The 14,543-nt window shown below is 44.6% G+C and overlaps 1 protein-coding gene across 6 annotated transcripts in view; it reads right to left on the bottom strand.

Moving 5' to 3' along the window:
* Window positions 1-14,543, bottom strand: part of RBM33 (RNA binding motif protein 33) — a 146,667-nt gene that overhangs the window by 86,459 nt on the left and 45,665 nt on the right. For all 6 annotated transcript variants that reach the window (XM_088450369.1, XM_088450367.1, XM_088450365.1 and 3 more), the window contains exons 8-10: window positions 3,758-3,945; window positions 2,676-2,880; window positions 94-152 (exon numbers count right to left, since the gene is read on the bottom strand). In XM_088450369.1, coding sequence (XP_088306495.1) covers window positions 94-152; window positions 2,676-2,880; window positions 3,758-3,945 — 452 coding nt within the window. The remainder of the gene's footprint in view (window positions 1-93; window positions 153-2,675; window positions 2,881-3,757; window positions 3,946-14,543) is intronic.

Here is a 14,543-nt window from a genome sequence, read left to right as displayed (position 1 = left end):
ATGAAAAGATTACATATTGGTCCAGCAAGAATGTTTCTTGTTTTAGCATCTATGCATATTAATCCATAAGAGACAGCAGCAGCTAATACTCACCGGAAACCTTGGTGGACCCATTGCTGGACGAGGCTGGCTTGGGACTGGCAGCAGCGGAACTGCAATGAAAAACACAGCGCTATTTTTTTTCTTCTCTCCATGCAATGGTCACATAACTATGACATTTATACTGACCCAATTAACATGGCTCAGAGGGTTACGCTCCTAAATTACTTAGTCAGTTTCATTAACCCCATTTTTAAAAAAAATTAAATATAAAACATAGTTTGAGCAAATTCAGAACAGTATTACATAAAAAAAATAAAGAGGTTAAACCACACTACATAAAAGACAGATATTATAAATGTACCTTACATATACACAGGCAATATTATTTTACACCTGTTCATTAATGCAAATATTTAATTAGGAGAGAGCGCTGCCGTTGCAAAGACATTAAAACGCTGACAAAAGACCTCATCTTACCCTCCTCGCGGCATGATCTCGCCCCAGATTCGCCGATTTTTGTATGCAGCAATATGGGTATATAAACCAAAATCTGAGAGTACCTCAGTCAATATAATTTAACAATTGTGTAGAATGGATCTCCTCTGCAGTTACCGGGGGACAGAGTGGTTGGTGTTGTTGCATTTAATGCAGCCTTGCCAGAGGAAGCATTTGTGGCTCCGGGTGCAGTACATACGACCACGCCAGTTAAGTGGTTAACATTGTCTTTCTATAGAGAGGTGCATCCTCTGCATATTTTCGGGTTTGCATCTATTCACTATTGTGCATTATTTCCGTTTTCTTCTTTCTATTCCAGATCTAGGGGTCGATCCTATTAACCGCGACGATCTCGCCGGCGCGAGTCATCACGGCAATTTACGGCAGCCTGGATTCCCGTAGGGCTACGAGCAAAATTCAGCAAATTTCGGGCACGGAGTGGGTCGCAGAGTGTGCGAGGTGTCAGTCCGTTGCCGGCGTTGTAACTCCATTGCAACCGCGACTCGCACCCTTCGTGGCTAATTGGATTGACCCCATAATTGTTTTCTCTAATTGTTTATCTAAAATTTTAAACTATAAACCCCCCCCCCCCCAAAAAAAATTTAAAAATATTTTTATTTGTTTGCAAAAACACATGCATTGGAACAAGTCCATAAACCATGTTCTATGTATTCATTCCAGAAAATAATGGAAAGTACATGCAAAAAAAACCAAGGTTACCCTGTACAGTGCAGTATACACACACATCCTCTATTAAGTGGCGTCACTAGGGGGCAGCAGGCCGCACAGGGTGACACCAACCGAGGGGTGAAACCAAAATAGCATAGCTGATCTATTTTGGTGTCACCCCCTTGGATGGTGACAGAGCAGAGCTGCAGCGGTGATGGATGATGCGCGCGTCATCCACACACTGTTGATGGTAGCTGGAGCGCTGGGCAAACACCCCAACATGAGGAGGGCGTGGAGCGACATGCGGTCATGTCCCCAAAACACCACATCAGGGGGCTTGGCCACGTGGACACAGCCCCTTTTTATCACGCGTGACTGCTGGACCAGGTGTCACTACACCCGGTGATGCCACTGCTGTTATTTTTATGTTCTTACGTTGCTTTGCTACTATGCCAGTGACAAAGAAGGCAAGAACACAGACCATAAGTATAATGAAGCAGAAAGAAACATCTACAGATGTGGCCTTACACATCTTTGCTGCATTCGCGCTAAAAAGCCCCTCACAACATTCCAGGTCCCATGAGACTTTGCTAGAGCCGGGCATCTTATTTGCGTGTGCTGATTAATGTAACGCTTGTATATCTGTGTGCGACAGAGGGCCTGATTCAGAGCCGGACACTCTGACAGAGCGCTCGCTCTGAATCAGGGCCAGCCCTCTGTTTTTTTGAGCGGCCTCTTGGCTGCTCGCACAGCTGTGGGTGACCAACCACAGCTATAGCGAGCAGCCAGGAAGAAGGTCGCGATGGTCAAGACCATCGCGACCATCGGGCTTGCGGCAAGACCCTTGTGGTAGGGTCTCGTTGCCGCAAGCTCTAGAGTGCTTTCGGCTCTATCAGAGCCGACAGCACTCCCACTGACATCACTAGTGATGTCAGTGGGGCCGGCCCCAGACGGTAGGCGTTCCCATGGGAAGGCCTCCGTCTGGCTAGCCACGACCCGGGCCGCCCACCAAAGGGGGCATACTGTCACTCAACATCGACAGCAGGCTTGCCCGTCGCTATCCGGGTCTTGCGCATGACGGAGCCGGCTCAGTCGTGCGCATGCGCACTGGGCCAACATCGACCCGCTTGCGAGCACTCAGCGCTCGCGAGCGGGTCTGAATCAGGCCCAGAGTCACTGAATCTGCATGTGAAGTGCTACAATGTAGCCGACGCAGCTTTTTTTTTTTATTTCAAGTTCTGTTGTGGTTCATATACAGACTTGGGTGAACACATATATACAAGTGACGCATATCAAATTAATCAGCACAGTCTGCTGGTGTGTCCTAGTGGCAACGCATTTTTAGCACATATGCCCAACGCTAGCAGAGAAGCACGCAATTCGTGCTGTGTGGCGTATTGAGGCTAGATGTACACATCTGTACAATGAACACTTCTAATGTTAAAGTAAAGCACAAATGGAAATCTGACCTTGCACTGGTGCTACATTCCCTTTGAAATGGGGATTAATATGGATATTCTTAGGTTGCTGTTTTTGAGGTGTTGCCACGTTAGTCCGCATTCTTGACTTTTCTTGTTGTGGTGAGGGTAACCCATCAGATGAAGGATTACGGGGCCGTGGCATTGGAAGGAGAGGCTGTATATGCTGCTGCATGAACATACTGCGAATAGGTTGCTGGGGAAACAGTAAATACAATTCAGTTACTGACAAAACTCCAATTCTTATTGGAGCCTCTGCCCCCGATAAAGAATCCGCATAAATAAAAATAAAATTTCACCTATTCAAAAAAATTATTTATGGAGCATGCAATTACACACGCCAGTACGGGCACCTGCAGCTGTATGTGCCACACAGTTATGTGCTTTGTTAAAAAAAGAAATAAAGGATTGATTTAAAATTTTAAATAAACTAGGCTAATTCCATGAAATCAATTACAGAATAAGAAAAAATATGGATTTGTATTCAGTATCAGAAAGTCCCTTTTAAATTTTATGAAGGTTTCAGGATTATAAATTCATGATTCTTTGGAGGTTTTTTTGATAACAGATGCAACAATTTCATGGAATTAGGAATGTATTACCCTATGTTATATAAAATTCAACAAAATCTCCATTATAAATCGTATTACATTGGCAGCCAGGTGCGGGGAAAATGGCCAAAATTCACCCTATTAATTGCCCATACTAGATTAAAAATAAGAAAAATAGCCTCCAAAAAGGCAAAGTAATACTGCAACAGCATAGTCACAGATACATAAGCAGAGATTTCATCAGAGACTAGGAACCTCTTCTGTTCCCTCAATGCTTACTGACTGAGCCTGCTGATAAATTACAGGGAGCATGAGACATGGTTAGATTTAAACGTAGTGCAGTGGCTGTTTTTACAAAGTGAATAAAAGTTGACAATTGGTTAGCCTGTATTGAGGTACTTATTATATCTTCAAATTGGACAAGTAAACATTGAGAATTTGTTATGGCCTGTATAAATGTACAGCCCTATGGGACTTGACAACTTAACATCATTTTTATTAATGTAAGTGGTTTATAGTTACCCCCTGGGTTGCACGATTTCTCAGGTTCCTCCTGTCAGTAAAGTCATTCCTCTGACCTCCCATTCCGCCAGGCATGGCATAACTGCCTCCTCTTCTGCCACCTCTTCTGTTAACAAAGCGACCTTGCTTGCGCTGACGTTCCATTTCCTCAAACTCCATCAGGGTTGCCTTGGCTTCTGCAGAAAGCTCTGTAGTATGTAAGAGATGACTGCTTAGGTAGGGGCCACGTGCAATGAAACAACTTAACCTCCTCAAACACTGAAGGTAGTTTACACTTCTAAGACCATAAACTGTTTCATGGCTTCACCATTCTTTTTCAATGCCATCACTGGGACTTGTGTGACAATGTGGATATATTCTAAAGCTATTGCACTGTACAATGTTTGTACATATTCAGAGGAATATATCGTTATCCTGTTTCACCAAGCCAACTTTCCTTAAGATACTGTGTAGATGATATCTTCTGTAACAAACCACCTGAACACAACAGGGGTGATTCAATTGTTTATCACTCAAGTCTAAAGAGCCCGGGAGCTATTTAACAGTTTGTGAGACAAGCCCTGTGATCGTCACGATGGCCGCAATCTTGCACCTTAATGCATAGAATTAGCCGCATTAAGTGGTTTCATCTGTGCTAAGTACCGGGCGTGCTGCAGTTAAGACTCTCCTGGCACTCTCGAGCCAGCCCCAAAGCCAAACGTTACGTTGTTTTCGGCTCACACCTCAGGAGTGTGCAAGCAGAAATTCACAGTAAGTGCAGCCTCCATGCTGGTCACCCAAAACAATTGAATGGCTCCCGGTCACTTTTGACAGCTGAGATAAACTACTGAGTTGCACCTAACATCAATTTGAGGACAAAACACCTAAGTACCCTTTAATTCAATAACCTTCCCAGCCTATACTCAACTAAATATCAGGAGTACATACAGTGCCTTGCAAAAGTATTCACCCCCTTGGCTTTTTACCTTTTTTTGTTACATCACAACCTGTAAGTAATTTTTATTTTTCTGAATTTTATGTGATGATCTGCACAAAAGAGTCTAATTTGGTGAAGTGAAATGAGAAAAAAAAATATATATCTATATATATCTATATATCTATTTGCCTTGTTACAAAAGGGGACACAATTTGCGGGATATCTTAGTAAAATCTAGAATTACATCTAGTACTGGTGTACCTAGTACGCATTTTCTGGTCCAAAAGAAAAGAACAGCCTGTTATAAATGTGAGTCTTGTATCACTTGCAGATACTTGGAATCTGGTAATTATTTTAAACATCCGCACACGGGCCGCAAATACGACATTCGTCATGTTCTCACATGTCAAACACAATTTGTTATATATATATCATTATATGCCCATGCGGGCTATATTATGTGGGTCATACAATCCGTACCTTTGGAGAGCGCATGGCGCTCCATCGTTCCGCCATTCGAGCGGCTTTGGATGGACGTGAAAGTGATCAGCCTGTGGCGCGTCACTTCAAAAATACACATCATCCCCTAGCAGCTTTAAAATATAAGATCATAGATCACATTCCAAAAGACATCAGGGGTGGTGATCTCTGTAAGAAATTGAGTCAATGCGAGGCTCGTTGGATCCATAGACTTGACACAATATCACCTAGAGGGCTTAATGAAACCCTTAGCCTGAATGTGTTTGTGTGAATATCACATTTACATTTAGTGATGTCCTGTTCCCAATATTTTTCTTTATGTTTCTCCATTTTTCTTTATTTTTTTGATAGCCTTTGGGTACGGGGCTTGTAGTTTACTGTTTCTACAAGTTATTTAGCATTTGTGATATGAATATGGTCTAACTTATGAGCGGTCCATATGGAGTTAATTTATATAAGGCCAATTATCCAGACATTTACATTGAGGAATTTGAAACACTTAGCTCATCTTTTGCCGATAGTGATGTATGGATATATATATATTTTTTGAAGTCCATTTTTTGTACAATGTAGTGTTTTGGAAATATTCATGTCATTAAGAAAAAGTACTAGAAGAGTGAGGTTAGGCCTTATGTCTCCTGATAATTCTGGGTTCGGTTATTAGGATAGATTCAGCAATGTTTTGATTATGTTATATATATATATATATATAATATTTAAGCTACCACTGTGTATATATATTTTTTCCTCCTTTTTAATGTTTTTTTAAATGTATCACTCGTATCACTGCATATTTCACTTATTAATTTCCATGTGTTATGTACATGGTCTGATTTATTGGTATGATTCACTTTTTCTCCTTACACCACAGCGCTGCTTGCCAGAGAGGTGTGTTGCGTTAGGGGTTGCTAGGCAGCCGCATGTGTCATCTCCTCCGTCATTTCCGGTTTCCGGCTAGTCGGGTGGCCCGCCTCCTGCTCGGGCGGCAGCGCTGCGGGGAGGAGAATCCTAGCTGTATAAGGCAAGATGCCTGCACACGCAGGTTTGATTGTCTTGTTCACATATTACGTGACCCATCCTGATGAAAAGGTCTATGGACCTTGAAACGTCGATGATATAAAGTGTCACCAAGATTATTCAATACACGTTTTTGTACCATCATTACTGGGAGTGCCGCCTTGTTCTTGTAAAGGGACGTTTGGTGAATATATATATAAGAATCTTTAGAAATAAAATTCTGGGAATTGGCATGTGCATATGTAATCACCCCTTTGCTATGAAGCCCCTCAAAAGTTCTGGTGCAACCAATTACCTTCCGAAGTCACATAATTAGTGAAATGAAGTCCCCCTGTGTGAAATCTAAGTGTCACATGATCTGTCAGTATAAACACACCTTTTCTGAAAGGCCCCAGAGGCTGCAACGCCACTAAGCAAGAGGCATGACATCATGAAGACCAAGGAGCTCTCAAAACAAGTCAGGGAGAAAGTTGTTGAGAAGTACAATTCTGGGTTGGGTTATAAAAAAAATATCCAAATCTTTGATGATCCCCGGAGCACCATCAAATCCATCATCATCAAATGGAAAGAACATGGTACCACAACAAACCTGCCAAGAGAGGGCCGCCCACCAAAACTCACAGACCGAGCAAGGAGGGCATCAGAGTGGCAGCACAGAGACCAAAAGGTAACCCTGAAGGAGCTGCAGAGATCCACAGCAGATACTGGTGTATCTGTGCATGTGACCACAATAAGCCGTACACTCCATAGAGCTGGGCTTTATGGAAGTGTGTCCAGAAAAAAGCCATTACTTAGTGATAAAAATAAGAAGACACAATTTAAGTTTGCCAAAAGGCATGTGGGCGACTCCCCAAATGTATGGGGGAAGGTGCTCTGGTCAGATGAGACTAAAACTGAACTTTTCGGCCACCCAGGTAAAACGCTGTGTCTGGCCTAAACCCAACACATCCCAACACCCCAAGAACACCATCCCCACAGTGAAACATGCTGGTGGCAGCATAATGCTGTGGGGATGTTTTTCAGCAGCAGGGACTGGGAAACTGATTTGAGTCGAGGGAAAGATGGATGGTGTCAAATACAGGGATATTCTTGCGCAAAACCTGTTTCAGTCTGCCTGTGATTTGAGACTGGGACGGAGGTTCACCTTCCAGCAGGACAATGACCTGAAGCATACTGCTAAAGCAACACGCGAGTGGTTTAAGGGGAAACATTTAAATGTGTTGGAATGGCCCAGTGAAAGCCCAGATCTCAATCCAATTGAGAATCTGTGGTCAGACTTGAAGATTGCTGTTCACATGCAGAAACCATCCAACATAGGAGCTGGAGCAGTTTTGCCTTGAGGAATGGTCAAAAATCCCAGGGGCAAGATGTGGCAAGCTCATAGAGACTTATCCAAGGTGACTTGCAGCTGTAATTGCCACAAAAGGTGGCTCGACAAAGTACTGACTTTAGGGGGGTGAATAGTTATGCAAGCTGAAGTTTTCTGTTATGTTGTCCTAAATGTTGTTTGATTCACAATATAAAAATAAACACAACTTCACAGTTGTAGACATGTTATGTGACTGAAATGATGCACACCTTCAATCCATTTTAATTCCAGGTTGTGAGGCAACAAAACCTGAAAAATGCAAAGGGGGGGGTGAATACTTTTAGAAGGCACTGTACATTAGCATCCTGATGCACTGTATTGGGAGCTTAAACACATTAAACAGGAACTTCAAACAGAGCAGTTGTGAATGTTTTGGGTGGTGCGAAGAGCACAGGTGACATTGTATGGGAAGGGGTTATTAAGTTAAACATATAAACACGAGAAATGTGATCTTTCCCTCCTGAACCCCCCTCCCCCTACCATCTCTCCTGCTCTTGGCTGCAAAAGACTCGCATACACAGTTAATGCTGTGAATCAGCAATTATTTTTCATCTGGCTCTAAGTGTCAAGATTAATTTCACCATCCCTAGTAATAAAATGGTTTCAAGTGACATCTTTAATCAGCACATAAAAATACTTCCCTCCAATAGAGACAAGCTGTCACAAAAGGTCACCACTATGTGACAGGATGAAAATTATGTTTCTTACTTCAACTGAAATGTTAATTCAGTCTTTAAGTGTTTCTTAAGATTACTCAAAATTGAAAGCAGAGGCTCGATGAAGTCAGCTAGGTCATTGTATAGAAAGGTTTATCAATAATCACATCGCCGACTGCTGGTTACAGTAATTAGAGCATTACCTATATCGCCAAATATACACAATATTCAAACATCTATGTAGCAATCATTTCATAAAGAAGAGGGTGTAACCTTTAAATGGGCAAGATTACACGGTTGAAAGGAGGGCAAACACGTCATCGATGACAGTACAAAGAAATGATGACAACCCAAACTGTCCTGCCAATGACTGCAACGAATCTATTTCAAATAAGGGTGGCATTCCGTTAAAAGGTCCAATAAATCTAGAAATTGTTTTAAATAAAAAATAATATAATCCTAAAATATAGATGTTAAAGTTCCCATATCTGACAAAACTTGAGAGGTCTGACAGTGTATTTACATATACTGTGCACCGAGGGCAAGCTATTATTCTACATTGTCACACTTTGCCCCTCTGAAAGGTGACTCAAGTCAGGCTGCGGGTCCCTCACATGGGACTACTGACAGGAAGTCTAATTTGGAAAATTTTATCCTCAACATCACAACATTCAAATAACATTCTGATATTATCCACAGATATTAGATTAGTAGGTATTTACTTATAAAAAAATATATATATATCTATATTTACACATCTGACCCATACTCATGCTGAACGGTTAGTTTTTCTAATACTACGAAGAGAGACAAAAAAAAATAAAAATAAATAAACCTAAGTAACGAAAGCCAAAGAATTTTCAAATAATATTTTTCTAGCAAGCCAGATCATAGTGCACATGCCGGGACTGGTATGATTCAAATCAAGCCCGGCAGAGGTGAAGATCCCAACTGCGCTAAAGGTAAGTACAAACAAACCTAACCCCCCACCCCCCTAATCCTCCCTTAGGGGTGCCTAACCCTAACACCCAAAACCCCCCCTCCCCACCCAAGGGCCTAATCTACCCTTCCCCGCTGCCTAAACCTAAGCCTCCCGTGGGGGGTGCCTAACGTAACCTCCCTCCAGGTGGTGCCTAACCTTAACCCCCCCGGGGAGGGGGGGGGGGGGGGGGAGATGCTTAACCCCAAGTCCCTGCCCGGAAGCCTCTAATCTAACCCTCCCCCCGCGGCTGTCCGCACCCGGCTTACCTTCGATCGGTAAGTCGGGTGTCGGGCTCCCGGCGTAGGTAAAATGACAGGCGTCGGAGTTTCGATGCCTGTCATTTAACCCTTGCCGGGATTAGACAGTCGGGAAACCGGCGGTCGGGATTCCGTCAGTCGGCTTCCCCCCATGCCACCAACTTGATTGTATATTCACTGAGTGGTAAACAAAGAATAATCATCACTTCTACCTATCCAGCACTTACTGTTCTTGTCCCCTCAAATATGCAGAGGCGCATTGCAAAAGGTAAAAGGCCAAGATAAACATTGACTGCAGCATGCAACCAACCCTGGTCATCTCTATAGAAAATAGGATAAGGCAACAGAGCAATTGTAAGCACTTTTTTTTTTTTCCTTTAACTTTCATTAAGTCACCCAGGACTGTAAAAACAGCAGAAAGTTGAGCTAATGGTATTTAATAAGTAAAGATATTTAGTATTGAAGCAACAGTTACACTTTAAACACAGGCTTAATGCTTAAACAGACCAGAGGGCTTGACTTGAATTGAAAGTAACAAAAAAAATCCCACAACACTCTCAAAAAGGGAAATAATGAGGGAGAAAAATAATTTTTATATTTACGTTAAATCCTTTAAGTCTATTGGGGAACACTAGGATCACATTGGTGCATATAGTGGGTGCAGGAGGAGTGTACTTACAACTATATACTTGTCCGTGTTCCTACCTCTATACACTTTGCCTGCAGGGAACAAGTTATGTTTAACCAAGCCTTACAGGAGAGGATTTGGTGGACTGAAGGAGGAAAAAAAACATCCTCGTAAAACAACAAAAAATACAAATTAAAAAAAACAAAACAGAGTAAAGAGTGGGAGCCTTCTGCCTCAAAAAGAACAAGAGAAGAGGATTATCATACTGGTTAAATACTGTACTTTAACATTCCAATTATTGAAAATTAGGATCACATTGGGGCCTACAAGATTGAGTGACCAGCTCTGAAACTTTCCTACCTGATGAAATAACCAAAACTTATTTATGCTAGCGCTGCCTGTCTTTTTTTCTTCTGTCAGCATATATCTATACCTTTTTCTCTGATTCTGCCCTAATACAGGTGTAGTTAGAGTGGGTCCTATACCTCACATCTATAGAAATATTTGTGATATTTGTCACATACAGTTGTGTGGTGCACTGTGCCATATTTAGGCTGTGGGCTCCTGCAGCTTACTCAAGCATCAGACAGGACCAGTGTATTGCTCTCCTACTGGTATCCTATATACTCGTGGTTGCACTATACCCAGTGCCATATTGTGTGTTATATTACTCTACAGATGTGTCTGACAAGGGTAACGAGCACACTTCAGCACCCATTCTGCTATCTTGCAGAATATGTGCTGCAGGTTTAAGCGAGGAGGATTTGGTCGGGATGGATTATGTGTGAGGTGTTATAATCCACCAGGCACCTCAAACCCCCCAGCACCGGTACAGGAGACCACTTGGGCTGCCTTTTCTCAGGTTCTGGTCTCCATTGCTGGCCTCGTAGCTGTTCCGACCGTTTTTCCCCCTATGTGTTACCGCAGCAGACCCATATTCCCTCACAGGGATTACCACAACAGATTAGGCAGACTCCTCCTGTGCCTCCACCATGTGTAGATGTTTTCTCTACTTCAGTGCAGAGCCTGGCGGCTTCCTCTACTGCCCTTCAGACCATGTTGCAGGGTGAGAATCCCCTAAAGCCTGCTAAGCGTACTGTGTTGTCATCACAGTCCACACAGCTCTCAGTCTGAGATGTCATCGGACGACTGAGAGGTTGCTGATGTTTCTAACCCCGACTCTCCTCATCTGCAGGAGGTGGAGACTCGGTCAAAAATTAGTATTCCTGCTTTGGTGCGAGCTGTCAGTTCCGTCTTGGTAATAGAGGATGACGAGCCAGCCCCTCAATCCAAGCACCCTCTGTTTAAAAGAATAAAAGGTGACTTCCGCAAAACTCCCTCCGTCAGATCAGCTAGCTGAACACATGGCTGCTGCCTGGCAATCACCTGGTAAGAGGTATCAACCTCAAAAGGCGTTTGTGCCTCATGTTTCCCATTTTTTACAATGAGCCTCAAGAAATGGGTATCACCCCCTGCGGTAGATTCCCATGTTACACGTTTATTTAAAAGTGCTACGTTACCTATGCCTTCCATTTCTTCCTTACAGAATCCTACAGATAGGAAAGTGGAAACTTGCCTGAAATCGATGTACTCTCTTTCAGGAGCTGTTGCCCGCTTGTCCGTCCATGGCTATTTCATGGGTAGCTAAAGCTTTAGAGAGCTGGGCCGATGCACTAGAGGGCTCCTTTCCCTCAGAAGCTCCTGGGGATCAGGTGTCATTGGTGGGTCACATTCGAGATGCGGCTGCATATATTGGAGAGGCTGCTCTGGATGCCAGTCTACTGACCTCTAGAGTCTCGACAACGGCCGTGTCTGCTCGCCGTACTCTGTGGCTGCGCTCTTGGAGAGCGGATGCTTATTCTAAGAAAGGCCTGGAAGTCTTACCTAACAATTAGGAGATCTTGTATGGCCCAGACCTGGACAAGTTTGTTGATACGTTTGCAGCATCAAAATCTGCATTTCTGCCTTCAGCATCTGCTTCTTCAAAGCCTCGAACCTCATCCTTTAGGTCCTTTCATCCCCAAGGAAAGCCCAAAGGACAGTCCTTTCCTAGGCAATCAGCTTCCAAGAAAGCCGTCAAACCCAAGAAGCAGGCCTGGAACTCAATATGCCCTGTCTCTAAACCAGAGTATAAACCCGCAGCCTGACGGGGCAGACCTCCCTCTGGGGGATCCCAGAGTGGGAGGCAGACTTCAGTTTGCCCAGCGCTGGTGTCAACCAACCACGGATGCTTGGGTAAGAGAAGTGGTCTCCCACAGGTACGCCCTCTCATTCCTTCGAAGACCTCCCCACCAGTTTTTCTGTACAGGCCCTCCTTCAGACAAGAAGGAGGCCTTACAGATCCAGAAAGCCATACAGTCCATGCTGTAAGCAGGGGTAATTGTGCCAGTCCCGCTATCTCAGCGAAGGACTGGTTATTATTCTACTAATTTTCTGGTTCAGAAGCCGAATGGATCTCATCGGCCTATTCTCAACCTCAAATCTCTTAAATTCCTCAGGCTGCCCAGGTTCAGGATGGAAACCCTACGCTCCATCATACTGGCTATGGAACCTGGGGATTTTATGGTATCACTGGATATTCAGGACACATACCTACAAGTTCCTATAATGCCCTCTCACCAGCGTTATCTGAGGTTTGCTATACTACAGCAACACTTCCAGTCTCTGGCCCTTCCCTTTGGCCTGTCCACAGCTCCACGGGTATCATGGCGGCCCATCTGCGGAGTCAGGGTGTCCGGCTGCTACCATACCTGGACGACCTCCTGCTGTTAGCGGGATCTCCAAAAGGTGCTTCGCCACCACCTGCAATTGACAATTGCTTTTCTACAGGCACACGGGTGGCTAATCAATTAAAAAAAGTCCTCCCTTACCGAATCCCTCACAGAGGATCGTTCATCTTGGAGCACTACTAGATTCTCAACAGCAGAGAATATTTCTGACTTCAGAAAAGATCTCCACATTACAACTACGAGTACACAGATGCCTCCACAGTCGCCGGGTGTCAGTCCACTCAGCGATGCAGGTTCTGGGATGCATGGTGTCCACCTTCGACATGGTGGAATATGCTCAGTTTCATTCCAGGCCTGTGCAATGGATGATCCTCTCCAGGTGGAACGGATTAACCCATCGGATCAAAGCTCAGATAATGGTGCTCTCTTCGGAGGTGCGTCTGTCTCTGTCTTGGTGGCTACCGACATCTCATCTAACCAAGGGTTGCCCCTTTCGGATCCCGGACTGGGTAATCCCAACAATGGACGCCAGTCTCTGGGGCTGTGGCGCAGTGACCAGTCCGCACTCCTTTCAGGGCCGTTGGACAGCGGTCGAAGCAACCCTACCACTCAACATATTGGAACTTCGGGCTGTTTACAGGGCCCTCAAGCTGGCCAAACGCATACTTCAGGGGAAACCCGTGCAAGTTCAATCCAACAATGCCACAACGGTGGCTTACATCAACGATCAAGGAGGCACTCAAAGTTGGGCAGCAAAGACAGTAGTGTCACGCATTCTGACATGGGCAGAGGGTCACCTCCCGGCCATTTCGGCAGTGTTCATACCAGGAGTTCTCAATTTTGAAGCAGACTTCCTCAGCCGTCACGACGTGCATCCGGGGAATGGTCTCTTCACCAAGAGGTGTTTCAACTCCTAGCGGACAAATGGGGTCTCCCAGAGGTTGACCTCGTGGCCTCCCGACACAATCACAAACTGCCAGTGTACAGGTCCAGAACAAGAGATGCAGAGAGGCAGCCTTCGTGGACGCTCTGTCAGTAAAATGGGCCTTCCAGTTTGCGTACCTGTTTCCTCCAGTCTCCCTACTTCCTCGAGTTCTTTGGAAGTTCAAACAACACGGAGACACTGTCCTGCTGGTGGCTCCAGCTTGGCCCAGACGTCATTGGTACTCAGATCTTCAGAGTCTCTTCATCGACATTCCGTTCCTGTTGCCTCAACGACCGGACCTGTTGTCTCAAGGTCCTTGTCTTTACCTGGACCGTCTGTCTTTGACGGCGTGGCTCTTGAGACATCCCTCCTAAGGTCCAAATGATTCTCTAGCTCTGTCATCCAAACTATGCTTAGAGCTCGTAAGCCAGCTTCTGCTAGGATCTACCACAGAATGTGACATACATATTTCTAATGGTGTCATCCCAGAGATTACGACCCCCAGGTGTTTAGGATTTCCAGAGTCCTGGCCTTCCTTCAAGCTGGATTGGACCTTGGCCTCACTGAAAGTTCATGTCTCTGCTCTGTAGAATTGCTCCGTTACTGGATATCCGCACCATCCTCCAGGGTGTCCTCTGGATTCAACCTCCCTTTTTCCCCCCAGTGTCTCCCTGGGACTTGGAGTGGTTCTTCGGGCCCTCCAGGGTTCTCCATTTGAACCCCTAGATTCGGTGGAACTCAAGTGGTTAACAGCAGAGACTCTCTCTTCTGGCTATTGCCTCCGCTAGGAGGGTGTTAGAATTAGGGGCGCTCTCCTGTTGCTCCCC

This window comes from Taudactylus pleione, unplaced genomic scaffold, assembly GCF_031769625.1.
Source record: "Taudactylus pleione unplaced genomic scaffold, aTauple2 ptg000517l, whole genome shotgun sequence".
NCBI lineage: Eukaryota > Metazoa > Chordata > Amphibia > Anura > Myobatrachidae > Taudactylus > Taudactylus pleione.
Note: the sequence above shows the minus strand (reverse complement) of the source record. Positions and strands in the feature narration are given on the sequence as shown.